The sequence below is a fragment of the Corythoichthys intestinalis genome, chromosome 1 (genome assembly GCF_030265065.1).
Source record: "Corythoichthys intestinalis isolate RoL2023-P3 chromosome 1, ASM3026506v1, whole genome shotgun sequence".
Taxonomy (NCBI): Eukaryota; Metazoa; Chordata; class Actinopteri; order Syngnathiformes; family Syngnathidae; genus Corythoichthys; species Corythoichthys intestinalis.
The window spans coordinates 4,547,015-4,566,124 of NC_080395.1; the positions used below are offsets into that span (position 1 = coordinate 4,547,015).

General features: G+C 43.5%; 1 protein-coding gene across 1 annotated transcript; it reads left to right on the top strand.

Annotated features, from left to right (window-relative positions):
* The first annotated feature begins 329 nt into the window (after positions 1-329).
* Positions 330-17,061, top strand: LOC130927744 (NACHT, LRR and PYD domains-containing protein 12-like). Its single transcript, XM_057853740.1, has 8 exons — positions 330-585; positions 3,381-5,220; positions 12,614-12,784; positions 14,999-15,166; positions 15,332-15,505; positions 15,879-16,052; positions 16,390-16,563; positions 16,884-17,061. Exons 1-8 carry the CDS (start codon positions 330-332, stop codon positions 17,059-17,061), a joined length of 3,135 nt encoding a protein of 1,044 aa, XP_057709723.1.
* Positions 17,062-19,110: the final 2,049 nt, after the last annotated feature.

Here is a 19,110-nt window from a genome sequence, read left to right on the forward strand (position 1 = left end):
AATTCACAATGAGTAACACAGCCGATAATTTGAAAAGTAGTGGAGTAGAAAGTACATACATGTGACGTAAAATGTATTGAAGTAAAAAGTACTACTTCATATTTGTACTCAAGTATATAAACACAAAAATGTACTTATGTACAGTAATGAAAGATATAGTCAGGTATTTTCAATATCAAAACAAGTCATGTAGTGCCACAATGTAGCTAACAGGGCCGTCACATCACTCAAACGGTTTACGAGCTCAAGTTACAATAAGTCAATAAAAGTTTTTGTCCGCAGATACCTCATCCACGGTCACCTCCCTCACGCGTACGTAAGTCAGAAGGATGGCTCTGGACAGCGGATGTAGGGATCTGCTGTGGAAAACGCTGAGGGAGCTGGGGGAGGACGACTTCGAGTCCTTCAGGTTCCACACGGACCTACCTCAAAGTGTGCGTGAAAACACCCGCCAGGCGTACATTGCTGACGAGCTGATAAAGAAGCACGGCCAGAACACTCTGTACCAGACCATCTTGCTTCTGGAGAAGATCGGTAACATCAATTTGGCCGAGAAGCTGCGGAGCAACATGCTGAAAATAGAAGGTTAGCTTGCCGTGGTAGAAAGCAGGTGACTTGAAAAAATTTCTCACATTTTTGAAAGTGTCATCACCAGCTTAAGTCAAAAGAATTTCACATGCTAAATATGGAAAATCACACACATTGCTTGATGACTGATAAACTATAAATCTCAATAAGGTTTTGACAACTGATAAAAAAAAAAAAAATTGAACATCTTAGCTTCGATTTGGCATACTGCACATCAAGGTTGAGCAAATAAGCACGGTGTCATTTGCATTCCAAAAATGGCACTTTTTGACAGTACAGTAGTTTGTAAACAATCCACATTATTGTCACGAAACTTGAAAACCAACATTTTCTATTCATTTCAACGAAATGAAACGTCATCTTTTACATCTGGGAGGGGTCTGTTCATGCCTCTGGCTCTACCTCTCACCCTCTCAGCCTTTGGAGCTCTGGCAGAGGGTGGATCTGAAAAGTGAAAAAAAATATATATATATATATACATTCTATTGTTTACAAATAGCCCAGTGGTTCTTAACCTTGCTAAAGGTACCAAACCGCACAAGTTTCACATGTGGATTCACAGATCCCTTCGGAATTAGATAATAAAGCAGTTTATTTCTAATTCAAAACCTATCTATCTAAGCTAGCGAGCGAATAATTTAGCAAACTCCTGTTCAAAATTCTTCATTTTGACAGCTTGTTTAATATACGGGTCAATATTTGAGACCACTCTGGCCATCGGTCTGTTGTATTCCCTCATGCCAAGTGCGAGCCAACCTTCCACTGAGCAAACCAGTCCCTGGGGAAGAACCTCCTACCTGATCGAGGACTTGCTGATAAAATAAATGGATTAAGCATGTAAATTGGGAGCAAACAAGTCCAAAACTTGGTCTAAAAAGCCACTTTGCCTTGATTTTAATCAGCATACAAAAATAGGGATCTGGTTGTCTTTACCTTCGCCGAACCCCATAGACTTGCTCACCGAACCCCTGGGGCGCGATCGAACCCACGTTAAGAAACACTGGAATAGCCATTTTCACACTATTTTTAAATTCACACGTGAGTATGATATAAAAGTCAAATACAACAATAACATCTCATAGTCTATCAAAGAATTTTTTGGTGTGTAATGGAATATAGCTGTTTACAAACAGACAAAAACACATTTTTTTTTGTCATTGTTTACATGGCCAATAATACAAGATGTTATTGATTCAGCAGGGAGGGTAACTCTGTTCAAAGTAGTTCTCTGGGGCTCAAAACTTACCTAATATGACTTGATCTTCAATAAGTTTATGATAAATGGCTATATTTTTTCATTTTATGACCTTCTTGGAGGAGATCAATGTCAACGTTGATCGCATTGTCTTCCTCCGAATCCATGCCCCCTCTTTCTGTGGACTTCTCTTCCGACTCGGTTTAATTCTCTGCTTCTACTTGCCTCCTAAGAACTAGATGCTCTTCTACTGGTGTTCTACACCTTATTCTAATCCTGTCTTGTCGTTGTGATTCCATTTATTTCAGCAGAGACGTGATATAAAACATCGCGGATGCAAGATGGCGGCCACTGATGTGAACTTCAACATCTTCAAGTCACCTCAGGAAAATTCATTTAGTTAACATGCGACAGTGCTGCAATGACAGAGTGATTATTTATCTATATACAGTGGTACCTCGACATACGATCGCTTCGACACACGATCTTTTCAACATCCGACGTAAAATTTGACTCGCCATTTGTTTCTACATCCGACGACATGCTCGAAATACGACGACATGACAGCACCGCAAACGAACACACGGCGGATTTTCTTGTGTCAGAAATCAACCGTTTTCAAAAAAGTTGATACAGTTGGTGAAAGTGATGCTTACCTTTGAAATGAAAATTCAAGTTATAGAAAAATATGAGCGTGGGGTGCGCATCCGTGAGCTGGCTCAACAATACAGCTCCACGGTCCTCTTCCGACCACCGTTCGCCAGTACTTATAAGTTAAGGTGACAATTATTATTATGGTAACATTGCCAAGGAAATCGTCAGCTTCGTCACGTTTTTATCATTTATTTAAGAACTTATCCAACACAAAACGCCCATTGTCCTCCGAAGTTGACTGTGCTCTCAAGAAAACGAAAGAATTATCCCTACTGCACCAACCTATCTCACTGTGACGTCAGCCCCGCGGTGCCTTCAGGTACATTAAAAAGTGTCCGCCATATTAGAATCCGATTCGTTACATTATTTACAGGAATAATTATTAATTATTATTATTATGATTTATTTATTTATAACTTATTTGTTTTTCTATGTTTAATTGCCATTTGTAACAGTGCCAGCAGTATTTATTCAGAATTTAGTGTAGGTTTTTGGGCTTTGGAACGAATTAATGGAATTATAATGTATTCCTATGGGAAAATCCTGCTCAACATACGACCATTTCGACTTACAAACAAGGTCCTGGAACGAATTAAATTCATATGTAGAGGTACCACTGTTCTGGTCTAAATGAGGTCTTTATGACGAGTACAACAGACGTTATTGGCCACAGAAATCAAGGGGACGCAAGCATCCCCGATTGTATAGCGCGGAGTGTAAAGGGTTAAACACTAATAAAACATTAAAACATCACTAAATAACTCAATCATGGAGGTATTTATGAAGAGAATCTGCCTTGAGTTATATAATCACAGAAAGTGTCTCATTGTCTGTTAGGTGAGGGTGGGACTTTTACGTATTCATGTCTCTGGTGGCTGTGTGCCCTGCAGTTGGTCGCAAGGTGTTTTGTCCATAATGTTTTGTCCATGTTGCTTTCTTGCAGGCGCCGTCTTCTCCGTCGATGATGATGATCAGATTAACCGATTGAAGGGGGAGCTGCAAGAACACTTGAAGGGGTCATACAAGTTTGCTTCCGAGGACACCGCCGAGCGCTGGGAGGATCGGCCTCTGGCGGATGTCTACACAGAGCTGGATGTCACCTACGGGGCAGACGTCAGCCCAGACGGGCGGCACGAGGTCCTCCAGATGGAGACGTGTGCCACCACGGCCAAAGAGTCTATCCTGCCATGCAACATCTTCAAAAGCCCTGACAGGAAGCGGCGACCGATACGCACGATGCTTACTGTCGGCTTCGCGGGAATAGGAAAAACCTTCCTGATTCAAAAGTTTGTGTGGGACTGGGCCACTGGTGAAAAAAACCAGGACGTGCACTTCATATTTCCCTTCACCTTCCGCGAGTTAAACATGGACAAAGAGAAGAGCTTTACGCTGGCCGAGCTAATACGATGTTATGTCTGCAAAAACAGGCACATGAGCAAGGAGAGACTGAACAATATATTTGCCAAACTGCAGATGTCTGACAAGCAGGACTACGAAAGCAGCAGATTCAAGATCTTGTTTATCCTCGACGGACTGGACGAGTGCAACTTCAAAATCGACTTGGAGAATACGGGGAAAGTGGACATGGACGTGGGGGAAACCTACCCGCTGGACGTACTGCTGGCGCATCTCATCAATAGGAACCTGCTTCCGTGCGCCAGGGTTTGGATCAGCACGCGGCCCGGGGCAGCCCGCAAGATCCCCTCCAACCTCATAGACAGCAGAACAGAGGTGAGAGGATTCAGCGATTCCATGAGGCTGGAGTACTTCAGGAAAAAGTTCCCAAATGACGAGCATGTCATTGAGCACATTCGAAAATCTCACACCATCTTCATCATGTGCCACATGCCCATCTTCTGCTGGCTCATCGCCAGAGTTCTTCAGGATTATTTGAAAAAAGGGAAGAAGGGAGAGCTTCCTACAACGCTGACCGACATGTATTCAGCGTTTGTTGGTCGCCACCTGGTAAATTCCGAGGAGAGAAATACAACAGAGTACAAACTTGACATGAAAGCGCTAGCAAAGCTGGCCTTTCACCACACCATGAATAATAATCAGATCTTCTATGACAAGGACTTGGAGGACAGCGGCTTTGATTACGGCCAAGCAGCAAAACACTGCGGTTTATTCACAGAGGTGTTTAAGGAGGTCGATCCGCTCAAAAGCAAGAAACAAAAGATGTTTCAGTTCATCCACCTGACCATCCAGGAATATCTGGCCGCATTCTACGTAATGATGTGTTTCTTCCACGACAAGAAGAACATACTGGATGATTCAGGATGGTCACTGGAAAATTGTGTCAAGCTTTGGAAGCAGAAGAAAATCACTCAGGTCCACCGGTCAGCTCTCCAGAAAGCCTCGGAGAGTGAAGGACACCTGGACCTGTTCCTACGCTTCCTCTTAGGCCTTTCCTTGCCATGCAACAATGAATTAGTGAAGGATCTGCTGAAGGCTCCTCAGGACTGCGGGCAAAGCAAGTCAAAGACAGTCAAGTTGATCCGGAAAAGGATCAAACGGAACACTCCAGAGAAGAACGTCAACTTGTTCTACTGCTTAAACGAGCTGAAGGACAACTCCTTGCAGAAGCAGATCCAGCAGGAACTAAATCAGGAGTCAGGACGTTTGTCCAGGAGTCAAATGTCAAATGAAATGTGGTCGGCCCTGGCCTTCTTCTTGCTTACAGATGACAAAACCATGAAGTCCTTTAATCTTGCCAGCTACTCCCCATCGCGGTTAGGCCTCGAGAAGCTGTTGGTGGTGGTCAAAGCTTCTAAAAAATCAGAGTATGTGCTCTAAAGTCTTCCTGAAGTGCAAAAATTCCAAAAGCACAATGTCAAATCCAAGAACAAGTGCAGAAAAAACAAACAGCACAACTAAAAATCACAAAGCAGATGAATTAAAAAAATGCAAATCACAAAAAATATAATTAAAAAACAAATAAAAAATAAATGACTTCTAACAAAACTTCACAACAAATCTGAAAACAAAATGGAATGAACTCATTCACTCCCAAAGATTTGTTTTATGGAATAATTAGATTCACTGTCAAAGATGTATGAAAACAATACTTCCTGATTTTCAACTGCTCATTACTGAAGAACATAAAATGAGCAGAAAAACTTATTTTCATGATGAAAGATGGAATCTTCTTCTTTTAAGTCCGTATAGCAATCAAAGACAATATTCTTTGGCTTTTGACTGGTCCGCCAAAATCATTGCAAATGAACAAAAGGCGATGGCTTCTGAAAAATGGATGGGAGCAAATGAGTTAGGAAACCGGAAATGTTTGGCACTGGTGCCAAAGCTGACTCGTGGCTGTTAGGACGAGAGGAAAGATGCTATTCCAGTGGCCTCTTTGTCTCTGCGTTGCCACTTTTGAGTTGATGATGACTTTGTGTTATTAATTGCAAGGATTGCATGCTAGTAATTCAGATGAACAGTTTTCATTGCTGCCCAGCCCTAATTTCAATATGTGTAAACCTCCAATTAAGTTAATGACATCAGTAAGGACGGTAAGAAATTGTTTCTCTATGCGAGCAAACAAAAGCTGGTCCAGTTTAACGGGTTTGCCTAAAGTTCGTCCTGAAAAAGTGGCAAATCCAAAGTCTTGAAAAATCTCAAATGCGTAAAAACATGAGTTAATTCCAATTTATAATCTTGAAGAAAAAACAAAGAATAGTATTTACTCATTGAGGTCGTACGAGATGGCAGTCCTTGTTGATGACATCCGAAACAAAGACTGCGTCACGTCCAGCACAAGATATGTTGGTGACATTACTACAAGAAAATAAAATGCATAATCATAGACTTCATAACTAATTGACGGGACAATTTCCCTAGACATTGCGCCACGCCTTCTCGAATGAGGCCGATGGCCCAGGCAGGGAGAGCTGATATCCTCAAACACACGTCGCGTTCTAACGCCGGATTTACGTTGAAACAGGACGAAAGTTGAACAAGAACAAGGCCTCGGAGTTTCTCAAGAGTGATTTGGTCGAGGATTCAAGGTAATTATTATATTTTTCGCACCACATGCATTTTGAAGCGTCACAAATACAATGAATGGGAAAAGTTAGCCGCTACGGCCGCCACATTGGATTGCACACTAGTGTTATACTTTGAAATATTTACGTAAAATGTATGACAACTGCCTGTTGTTTTGCTGTTATCCAAGAATCTAGACCAGGGGTCTCCAAACCGGTCCTCGAGGGACGCTGTGGGTCCTGGTTTTTGTTCATACCGATCAAGCACAGACCTTTTTAACCAATGTGGTTTGTACTAAAACAAGCAGCACCTGACTGCAATCAACTGATTACTCTGATAAAACACCTGATTGGTGAAAAGGTGTGGTCTTGTTTTGTTGAAGTGAAATCCTGCACCCACTGCGGCCCTATTAGGAATAGTTTGGAGACCACTGATCTAGACTGTTTTATGTATATGGCGGAAAACACTCAGGTGACTTGAAGTTCTGCTCTGAGACCCCCAATTTGGACAAATTTCGAAATTGTCCTATATGCATGTGTGATACATCATTGGAAAGCTTAAAATCTCAATTTTCTGAGCGAAGAAAAATTTTGAACTGGAGGGCATTTAAAAAATAAACAGCAAAACCCTAACTTGAAGTGAGAGCACGCGAGAGCATTATTGAAGACGCCATGATTTTAACGAGATATTATTAGGGTACTTACCTCTTTTTGATCCAGAAACTCCATGTAGCATATATCACGCAGCTGTGAATGGCCACAGGGGGGATTTTATGGGTGAAACATGGTCATATAGCAAGGGTCGCGATGCAGAAATCGCAGACATCAAGGAGTAATCGAGATTTTCATTTTCATATATTTACCCTTTTAAACTTTTTTTTTCAATTTTTCTTTGTTTGGATTATTTATCGTCTAAGATATCGGGGAGTATGCGACAGTAATGAAAAATAATACAATTAAGGGACAGTTATGAGGTAGATATCCATGACTTTTTTACAGACGCCAATTTTTTCATTGTGACGTAAAAAAGTTTAAAATATGCAAGTGAATCCAGGAGATTTGTGCGAAATTGACGTAATTTGTTCAAAAGTTTAAAATATGCAAGTGAATCCAGGAGATTTGTAAGGTATCTAACCACACTTTAGTTGATTAAATTGAATTCAATCGACAGCAAGCTTGTTCAGTTTTAATTTTTTTTTATTTTATAAAATGTGCCAGGTTTGGGCCAGCAAGGAGAAGAAAAAGAAGAGAGGAACAGGCTGCTGACGCCTACTCTGCACATTATGTGCAATGCCCGTCTCTTTCAGGGACATCATCCTCCGCAAGATCCCCTGGGTCAAGTATGTGTGAATGGGGAAGGCCAACTCTGACACAATGGAGCATTCTTTTGGCAAGCGCCACGACATGTGTTCGCATCAATTACTGGATCAGCGTAAAGAACTTCATGGTCAGCAGTAGGCCAGCCCAGCGCCTGCACTTGCTAAAGCTCGTCGAGTTCTTCCCCAGGGACGTGCAGGCCGACCTAGACCGCGCCAAGTTAGAAGAGAAAGAGGATGAGGAGGAGATCTTCACCGAGCTTGCCAGGGAGCTGGCTGACGATCAGCTGGACCCACAGACGAACGAGGAGCTTGCCCAGCAAGAGAACATGAAGATTGCCATAGAGTTCAAGAGGGGTGACCCGCCCTCTGTGATGTTCGATGCCCTGGTGGAGCTGGTGGACAGGGGATAGCTGGAGACGGGCCGGGCTGTCCTCATGCGGCCATCTATCCCCATGACCCATAGTGACCTCTGAATTCAATAAATAATAAGTTGTGATTGTATATAGAATTTATAAGTTATTTGAAGATTATTGAAATGGTGTTATACTTGTATCGCGCTTTGCCACCTCTCAAGGTGCTCAAAGCGCTTTACACTACATTGGCATCTACCTCCTGGTGACGCAGCACCAGGAGCAATGTGGGGTTCAGTATCTTGCTCAAGGATACTTAAGCGAGTTCATCAGGGCAGAGATTCGAACACACAACCTCTGGGTTGGGGGACAACTACTCTACCACTGAGCCACGCCATCGCCATTTATAATTGATTCTGCATGCTTTCCAAGACTATTGCGTTTCTGATGTGAAAATTGAGTAGTTTAATAGCCGTCAAAAACGTATTTCTTAATTTGCACTAAATAAAAAAAAAAAACGTAATCACTATTCCGTGTTAAAGATTATTTGAAAAATATTGCTATTGATCCTGAACATATAGGTGATTAAATCTGCATTTGAGGATTTTTGTGCATCTTGTGTAAAATCTGAGAATTGTTAAGCCATTTTCAGTTTTGCTATATAAAAAATAATTAATCAGGATTTTATTCCTGAACGACTTTGAATTTTTTTATGCTGCTGCTCATAGAGATTCATAAATGCCTAAGGTAGATGCCTGTTTTGGTTTTAGGTCGGCAGCAGCTTTGGTTTTAAAAATATTTGAATTGGCGTCCTGCCCTGTGCTGTCCCGTCGCTGGTGCTGGCCCCGGGGTTTTCAGCTTGGGCTTGTCTGGTTGCATCTGGTCCTGCGTGGATCTCATCGGGCGGGCGATGGTCCTGCGGGCGGGTGGGGGTGCCGCACGGGTGCCGCCCCGGCCCTTTCCTGGCCGGCCGGGGTGAGAGGGTGTATGCTGCGGGCACAGTGCCCTCCCGGGTCGGCCCGGCCGGAGCCACGTTTCCTTGTACCAGGGAGGTGCTCCCTGGTGTTATACCGCGCACCCCTCCTGGCCCGGGGGTGGGTTGGAGGGGTCGCGCCTCCGTCCCCTTGGTCTGTCTCCGGCCCTGTACGCCTCTCTGGACCGCGGCTGCTGCCGCTGCCCTCCTGTCGGCGGGGCCTCTTGGGGGCCTTGGGTGGGGTTTTCTGTCCCTTGCCTGTGGGGTTGACATCCCCCGGTCTCCGGCGCCTGGTGTAGCGCCTGATCGGGGTGGGTGCTTGGGCAGCGGGGGGAGGGGTGGGCGGTAGTGGGTGCGCCGGGGGTGGCCTGGGGTGGGGGGTTGATTGGGGCCCTGGTGCTTCTCCTGCCCTGCGGCAGGTGGCTCTGGCGGACGGGGCCACGCCTGCCTCTTAATTCACGCACTCCTCACTTTGCACTGTAAATATTTCACCCTGGCACCTATATATTCATTCATTCCCCCGGGGAGAGTTGGGACAGGGCCATACAGTTGCGGCCCGGCTCCCCCCTGATTTTAATCACACACCAAGTTTGTTGGATGGATGGGACCTGTTGGGGAGGTGCCTCATGGTTACCTCCTCACAGCAGGCCTAGCTATTCCTGTATCTTTTTTAACGCACCACACACATCATAATCCATGGGAGAGCTCTGGCAAAGGGCAGTGGGACAGGCAGCTGGATAGAAATTTCATGCAGCGGTCCCACTGCCCTAAGCCGAGCTCTCCTATTTTAATGCATACATTGCACTACCCTACCCACACAATCCCATCACGGTGCTGGGTAATAGCTGCCAGCCGAGGACCTGGCAGCCACAGTTATAGGGTGGTAGGTGGGTCCCACACTTTTTCTCTATGGCATGGCTCCTGGGGCGTGGCCTCCCCTCCGCCTGGGCTGGCGGCCGCGGGAGTGGAGGGAGGTCGGGCCTCCGATCTCGTGGCAGCTCCTCAGCGTTCTCCTGCTTCCACCTTCCCCTCTCTTCTCTGCTTGGGTATCCGCCCTGCACGCCGTCGTGGGTCACTGGCTGGGCGCCGGCGTATCAGCTGGGTGTCGCTCTTGGCCTGAGGACCGCTGGGGGTCCCGTGGCGTGCTGTGCTGATTGGGGGGGCTGCGGCTGCGGCTGTGGCTCTTGGACCGGGTGGGCGGACGGGGTGGGGGTAGGCCTGGGGTTGGTGGTGCGTCCACTCTTTCTATCCCTGAAGGCCGGTTGATGGGGGTACAGGTGGCCCGAGGGACTACCCTGGAACCCGCGGGGGAGACGATGGCTCCTTTGCTGGGCTGTGGGAGGAGGGATTAGCTGCGCTGAGTGGGGGCCGGGGCCCTGGGTCTCCGCTCGTCTGCGCGGCTATCGCGTGTTTGGTGGAGCTCGCATGGGGCTGGATGTGATTGGGCGCGCTAGGGTGGGGGGCCCCGGTGCCGGGATTGTGAGTGTAGGCGTTCAAAGTATTTCTTTTTTTTGTGTTTCTTTTCATTCTTTTCTTGTGTTTCTCTTCTATTCTTCGGTTCACCTAAAGCCCCTTCCTGTTCACTGCTTTGTCATAATAAACGAGGTATGTTGAATGTTCACAATGGGAGTATATCATACTCTCAATGTGAAACATTAAAACTGTTCAGACCATTCGGATATATACATTTACAGTGCCTTGCAAAAGTATTCGGCCCCCTTGAACCTTGCAACCTTTCGCCACATTTCAGGCTTCAAACATAAAGATATAAAATTTTAATTTTTTGTCAAGAATCAACAACAAGTGGGACACAGTCGTGAAGTGGAACAAAATTTATTGGATAATTTAAACTTTTTTAACAAATAAAAAACTGAAAATTGGGGCGTGCAATATTATTCAGCCCCCTTGCGTTAATACTTTGTAGCGCCACCTTTTGCTCCAATTACAGCTGCAAGTCGCTTGGGGTATGTTTCTATCAGTTTTGCACATCGAGAGACTGACATTCTTGCCCATTCTTCCTTGCAAAACAGCTCAAGCTCAGTGAGGTTGGATGGAGAGTGTTTGTGAACAGCAGTCTTCAGCTCTTTCCACAGGTTCTCGATTGGATTCAGGTCTGGACTTTGACTTGGCCATTCTAACACCTGGATACGTTTATTTTTGAACCATTCCATTGTAGATTTGGCTTTATGTTTTGGATCATTGTCCTGTTGGAAGATAAATCTCCATCCCAGTCTCAGGTCTTGTGCAGATACCAACAGGTTTTCTTCCAGAATGTTCCTGTATTTGGCTGCATCCATCTTCCCGTCAATTTTAACCATCTTCCCTGTCCCTGCTGAAGAAAAGCAGGCCCAAACCATGACGCTGCCACCACCATGTTTGACAGTGGGGATGGTGTGTTCAGGGTGATGAGCTGTGTTGCTTTTACGCCAAACATATCGTTTTGCATTGTGGCCAAAAAGTTCAATTTTGGTTTCATCTGACCAGAGCACCTTCTTCCACATGTTTGGTGTGTCTCCCAGGTGGCTTGTGGCAAACTTTAAACGAGACTTTTTATGGATATCTTTGAGAAATGGCTTTCTTCTTGCCACTCTTCCATAAAGGCCAGATTTGTGCAGTGTACGACTGATTGTTGTCCTATGGACAGACTCTCCCACCTCAGCTGTAGATCTCTGCAGTTCATCCAGAGTGATCATGGGCCTCTTGACTGCATCTCTGATCAGTTTTCTCCTTGTTTGAGAAGAAAGTTTGGAAGGACGGCCGGGTCTTGGTAGATTTGCAGTGGTCTGATGCTCCTTCCATTTCAATATGATGGCTTGCACAGTGCTCCTTGAGATGTTTAAAGCTTGGGAAATCTTTTTGTATCCAAATCCGGCTTTAAACTTCTCCACAACAGTATCTCGGACGTGCCTGGTGTGTTCCTTGGTTTTCATAATGCTCTCTGCACTTTAAACAGAACCCTGAGACTATCACAGAGCAGGTGCATTTATACGGAGACTTGATTACACACAGGTGGATTCTATTTATCATCATCGGTCATTTAGGACAACATTGGATCATTCAGAGATCCTCACTGAACTTCTGGAGTGAGTTTGCTGCACTGAAAGTAAAGGGGCCGAATAATATTGCACGCCCCACTTTTCAGTTTTTTATTTGTTAAAAAACTTTAAATTATCCAATAAATGTTGTTCAACTTCACGATTGTGTCCCACTTGTTGTTGATTCTTGAATTAAATTTCATATCTTTATGTTTGAAGCCTGAAATGTGGCGAAAGGTTGCAAGATTCAAGGGGGCCGAATACTTTTGCAAGGCACTGTATATATTTTTTTAAAAAGGCCTCCTATGAATCGGCCCATGCCCCGTCAATTAATAGTGAAGTCTATGGCATAATATCTTTGGGATTTGTAATTTGCTCTTTATTTTTTGTTGTCTTGTTTTGCATCTTGAAATAAAATCTATTATTATTATTATTGTTATTTACGGCACCATACTTAAGTCAGAAGCCATTAGGTTTGGCTCGCTCTCACGACTTCCTCCTGCTTGTTTGCTTCAGTCTGGCCAATTGTAAGCTGGACAAAGGCAGCTGTCACCTGCTGGCTTCCGTTCTCAACTCTCAAGCCAACCTCAGGCATCTGGACCTAAGCTACAACAGACTGTCGGACGAAGGGGTCGAGATCCTCTCAAAAGGATTGTCCAGTCCACACTGCATCTTACAAGTCCTTAAGTAAGGAGCTCCTCCAGTTTGTAAACTTCCATAGATCTGCATGATGGTTAGAAAATAATCACTGCTGCTATTTCCAGTAACGCTAATAAATTATGTAAAAAAAAAAAATTGTTTTTTTTTACCTCAAAGTTTTGATACATAATTTTCAAATGCCTCATTTACTTTAATGCATTTTAAGGCCTGAATTTACACATAATCAATTAAATTTAATGTTTGAATAAATGTAATATATATAAAGTATGATTTTTAAAAAAAAATCCATTCAATGACTTTTAATGCTTTTTAATGACCTGTTTAAACCCTGTATTGATCAAGGAAAAGGCAGACAAATTGTTACTTTCGATGTTACCTTCATCACTTTAAAGTGTATGTCAACACCTGGGGAAATGCTAATATTCCATCATTTATCCATAAACGAATGCCTTTTGGATTCATATCATGTCACAACACCAAGAAAATGAGAGAAATTTGGGTCAATTTCAAGCAAAAAAGACCCGCCCCCGAGATCCCGGAAATCTGGCAGATTGTGGGCGTGACATCAAAACAAGGAAACAACCGGCTCGGTGCTTTAGTACTGAATGGCGGCGATGATGGCGGACAGTTACGTTTCTAGTTGCAGCGACGAATCCGACGTAACGAACATTCTTCTAATGGTGACGAGGAGAGTTATGAACCTTTCTTTGGTGTTTTGGGTTATCAGTTTGAGCCCAAACGAAAGCCAATGCAGCCTAATGAAAGGATCATTGAGGGGAGCAATCACACTGATGAAACCCCGACAACGGTTCGTGTGGGAAACACCAAATGGTATGTTTTGCATTTCTTTTTGTGAAGCTGATACACCGTGATCGCAAAATAAAGTAATGTATAGAATAATTATCATTTAATATGCTATCATCGGTTTCGCCCTGCCAACCGACACAAATATGAATGGGATTAGAGCAGGGGGTCCCGGTGTGATGTGGGTCTTTTTTCACGGACCGGTGTCCCTCTTTTATATTCAGTTGGACTCTCAATGTTATCCAATGGTGCTAAAAAACTATTTACATCACAAACATACATGTGCAACGCGAAAATGGCGTTAATTAACGCTTAACGACACGGCGAAGTCGTTAAGTGAGAGGGCTACGTGCAGTTGTTGTGTGCGCCAAACATGGCAAACGTAAGTTAATATTCCTTTCTTTAAAGAAAGTTTGTAGTGTGTACTTAGGAATCACTGCATTCGCGGTCCTTTTTAACGTTACGCGCATGCCAACTTTGTCAGAACATCGGCAATGTGCGGCAGAAAAATACAGCAAATATAAAATAGCATTTGTTTTTAGCCCCGTCGTGTTAAGTGCAGGGAAAAAATACAACTCACCGGCTGAATCAGTGGGAGGGCTGAGTTTGTTTCGTTGAGACGAGATGGGAGAGTGAGAGAAGCTAGCATCAAGCTAGCGATGTTGGAAATTGTAGCACAGTTTTCAGCGCGCTCCAAGCGATGTCGGGATATTCCGAAATGACTTTAATCCAGAACTTCGGTAGAGTTGTTGTCTCAAATGTACGTTTAAGTCGCCGTGATTTGCGATCTCTACAAGCTGATATTCCTGTTCCACAGACATGCTCGAATCACTCGATTTATTCACATACGGGTCACGAATTCACTCCTTCGCAGTTCATGGGTCTTTTCTGATTGGGAAGTAGCATAAATTTTGTTTTCTTTGAGGTTGTAGGCACATCTTCTGGCTCGTCAGGTTCCCGTTTCCCTGTAAAATTGCAAAATCAGCCCTCTTAGCACTGACGAACTTTACTCATTGTCTGCTTAGTCCAGCTCTTTTTCTCGCGTTCGGCAACTCATGGGTACTACATTGCGACAAATGGCTATTTGTAAACCACATAGCATGACAGGTTTGAGCCATATTAGCGATTTTTTGATAAAACACGAACGCAACTCTCTCGTTGATAAACAACGATGGCACCTGCCTCGACCTTTTGTTTCCTTGTTATGACGTCTCCGCCCCATTCGGCTGTTTCCGGAACACTTTCGGAAATGTTCGTCATTTTCGATCTATTTTCGATAATTGCTCAATAATGTGATTGATTTTTTTGTTAACTTTATCAATATTTGTTATCTTGGCACATAACAGTTCTATTGATGTCTCACACCCCCTTTGCGTTTTCATACCCTTTAAGCAGGTTCCCTTCATGACTTCAGGCAATTATCTCATTTTTTTGCAGGCTGAAAAACTGCAAGATCACGAAGCGAGGATGTCTTTCATTGGCCGAGAAGTTAGAACTCTCCCATCTTGAAGAGCTGGACCTGAGTCACAACGATCTGTCGGACGAGGGGGTTGAGAACCTCTCGAAAGGACTGGCCAGCCCACACTGCAAATTAAAAGTCCTAAAGTAAGCAGCTCCTCCACTCTGTAATCTTCTGTGCATCGTTTATCTAAAGAATCACTGCTGCTACAAGCCAAGGATAATGCAGACACAATTTTACCTAAAGTAGAACCTTCATAACTTAAACCAGGTTCCTTTCCCGACTTCAGGCAATTATCTCTTTTGTTGCAGCCTGTCAGCGTGCCTGATCACTATGCGAAGATGCCTTTCATTGGCTGAGGCTCTAAAGTTAAACTCCTCCCATCTTCAAGAGCTGGACCTGAGCAAAAACAATCTGTCGGACGAGGGGGTTGGGATCCTCTCAGAAGGACTGGCCAGCCAACACTGCAACTTAAAAGTCCTCAAGTAAGGAGCTCATCCAGTTTGTAGAAATATTCACTGCAGTTATTTCCAGCAACTCTAATAAGTTATGTAAAAAAAAAAAAAGTTCTTTAACTGTCAAGTTTACATAATTTTCAAGTGCCTCAAACATTGTTTAACGCATTTTAATGCCTGAATTTTCACAAAATCCGGTTATTAAATGTTTGATAAATGTAATGCTTTTTAAGGCCTGAATTTAAAAAAAAAAAAATGTTATGACTTTAACTGCTTTTTATTGACCCACATAAACCGTGTATTAGTCAAGGAAAAGGAAGACACAATGTTACTTTCAGCAGATCCTTCATCACTTTAAGCAGGTTCCCTTCTTGACTTCAGTCAATTATCTCATTTATTGCAGTCTGTCCAAGTGCTGGATCACGAATCGAGGATGCGTTTCATTGGCTGAGGCTCTCAAGTTAAACAACTCCTATCTTCAAGAGTTTGACTTGAGCGAGAACAAACTGTTGGACGAAGGTATCAATATCCTCTCGAAAGGACTGGCCAGCCCACACTGCATCTTAAAACTCCTCAAGTAAGAAGCTCCGCCAGTTTGTAATCTTCCGTGGATCCGGTCAACTAATCAAAAGAGGCACTACTGCTATTAGCAGCAACTCGCATAAATTATGTCAAACATAGTTATTTTTCCCAATCAAATTGACATAGTTTTTAATGCCTCGAACATTTCGTTTAATGCTTAAGCCTGAATTTTCACAAAATCTTTATAATGACTTAATGCCTTTTAATGGGCTGCATAAACCCTGTATTAGCAAAGGAAAAGGCGGACACAATGTTACCTTAGCAGAACCTTCATCACTTTAACAAGTTTCCTTTCTGGACTTTTTTCTGGACAATTATCTCAATTGTTGCAGGCTGTCCGACTGCGGGATCACCAGCATAGGATGTGTTTCGTTAGCTGAGACTCTCAAGATAAACCCCTCCCAGCTTCAAGAGCTGGACCTGAGTTACAACGATCTGTCGGACGAGGGGGTTAAGATCCTCTCGAAAGGACTGGCCTGCCCACACTGCAATGTAAAAGTCCTCAAGTAAGTACCTCATCCAGTTTGTAATCTTCCACGGAGCCGGTCGACTAATCAAACGAGTACTGCTGCTATTAACAGAAACTTTAATAAATTATGTAAGAAAAAAAAAGTCAAGTTAACATAATTTTTAATGCCTCAAACATTTAGTTTAATGCTTTTTAGGGCCTGAAGTTTAACAAAATCCATTTAATGACTTTCCATGCTTTTTAATAAACCCTGTATTAGTCAAGGAAAAGGCAGACACGATGCTACTTTCAGCAGAACCTTTGTCACGTTAACCTGGTTCCCTTCTTGACTTCAGGCAATTACCTCATTTGTCGCAGGCTGTTAAAGTGCAAGATCACAGGTGAGGGATGTGTGTCATTGGCTGAGGCTCTCAAGTTAAACCCTTCACATCTTGAAGAGCTGGACCTTAAGGGCAATCAAATAGGAAAAAGAGGAGTGAGGGTCTTATTGGAGATCAAGGAGGATCCCAGCTATAGCCTGAAGACTGTCTGGTAGGATCCAAACAATGTTGCTTATCAATTTCGACAGTTTCACACTGTTCCTTTTTTTGTTTTCATGTCTACTTTCTCATTTTATTGTAACATTATTGCATCACATACTATTTTCAAGACGTAAAATGACGCAATTAAAAAAACATATACTGTATCTATATCTATGCAGATCATGCTGCCTCTAGGTCTGTTATACTTCCTCATACCAAGTGCGAGTCAACCTTCCGTCGAGCAAACCGATCTATCTTCCCATTAGATCAGGGGTCCCGGGTCCCTAACCTTTTTTGCACCATGGACCGGTGTTATTTGGGTCTTTTTTTCACGGACCGGTGTTCTGACAAATTTTGCAACCCATCAAAAATTGCAACAATGTGGTTCTGAGCATGGTCGCAAATGCAGCCATTCCAAAGTAAACACTACAAACTTTCTTTAAAGAAAGGAATAACTTACGTTTGATCATGGAAGGACATGTAGAAAAGTTCTCCTCAGATCAGAGGTTGCGCTTTTTTTTTTTTGCACTTTTTCGTTGTCTGTCATTTTGACTGACAGGGTCATAAAAATCCGGTCCTAATCTATTTTTACCCGTCACTTAAATTTTTAAAATGATAATATTGACATATTCAATAGCAGTGTTGGTCAAAAGCGGTGCGTTACTTACTCAACTCTAAATAAATTGAAGAAACTACCAGCCATGTTGTGTCTACTCTCTGCTCTGTTGATTTGTCATCCAAGACTCGGGGTGCGTTCAGGTTGGAGAATAGCGCACGTACTTCTGACTCCAAGCTGTTTGTCCCTGCTCATTCAATTAGGCTACGTTCATACTACAGGTCTTAATGCACAAATCCGATTTTTTTGTCATATCCATTTTTTTTGGCGTGCCCGTTCAGACTGCTTTTGTCCATTGAGACCATTCAAGTATTACGCATGGGCTCTAATTCGCAGTCCGACACGCGCCGGTGCGCAGAAGCATCAAAACAAATGACAAGTCATCCGTCATTCCAGGGATATCATATTTTGCTTTTCAAAAGGAGGAGACAAATAACAGACGTAAATAATCCCCTTTTAGGCTTATATTCACAGTTTAAATGGATCAATAGCATGTACGCACTGTCCGTGCATGTCACACATGCATACGGGCAGTTAGCCCCGACTCTCCAAGACGGGCTGCAGCCAGACCCCTCTCCCGACTCTCGGCCGTGTAGGAAATGTTGAAATATAGCTCACATAGAGCAGAGAGAAAACCGATCATTCTCATGCATATCCTCAACCCATTTTTATTTTTTTATGACTGTTGTCAAGCCCGGCCCTTCCCTAAAAGCCGTGTTCACTGCAAGCTAGGCGCTAATAACGCACAGCTGAAATCGGATTTGGGACACTGGATGGTACAGACCGCCGCGACTGTCTGGAAAAATGTGGCCCACATCGGATTTGAACCACATACAAAAATGACCCAGATCAGATTTGAAATGGTCCACTTCTATGCGACTTGTCCCATTCAGACCGTCAAGTTAATGCCTGACTCGAGTCGGAAAAACACGAAAAAATTGGATTCGTGCATTAAGACCTGTAGAATGAACGCAGCCTTAGACAATGCTCTCCAAAGCTTCCTAACGTTTCCGTGTTTGCTACACCTGAATGCTAGTTCGGACATTTTTCCGAGTAAGGCCAACGACGTCATGCATCAAGAGAGACAATAGCTAATTAATACGCTCACTCGCCATCCTGTGGTCTGGGGTGGGAATTGCAACCTGTCAAAATGACGGATGGACGGAAAATATTCGGTTAACGCGACCCCTGCCTCAGATACATCCTGCCATGTTAGCTGCACACAACAACTCCACACCGCTCTCTCACCATTAACGACTTCGCCTTGTAGTTAAGCATTAATTAAGAAGCCCACTTCACAAAGATACGATGATGGAAATTGTAGCAAGGTTGTCAGTGCTCTCGTTGCGGTGTCAGGATATTCCGGAATGACTTAAATCCAGGACCTCGGTTGAGTTGTTGTTTCAAATGTACGTTTAAGGTCGACGTCATTTGCGATCTCTATAAG

Bases quoted from the DNA above. Each gene is read 5' to 3' on its own strand.
- LOC130927744 (XM_057853740.1), top strand. From the start codon at position 330: ATGGCTCTGGACAGCGGATGTAGGGATCTGCTGTGGAAAACGCTGAGG. The intron at 15,167-15,331 runs GTAAGCAGCTCC...CTTTTGTTGCAG, and splicing joins TGCAAATTAAAAGTCCTAAA to CCTGTCAGCGTGCCTGATCA. The intron at 16,564-16,883 runs GTAAGTACCTCA...CATTTGTCGCAG, and splicing joins TGCAATGTAAAAGTCCTCAA to GCTGTTAAAGTGCAAGATCA.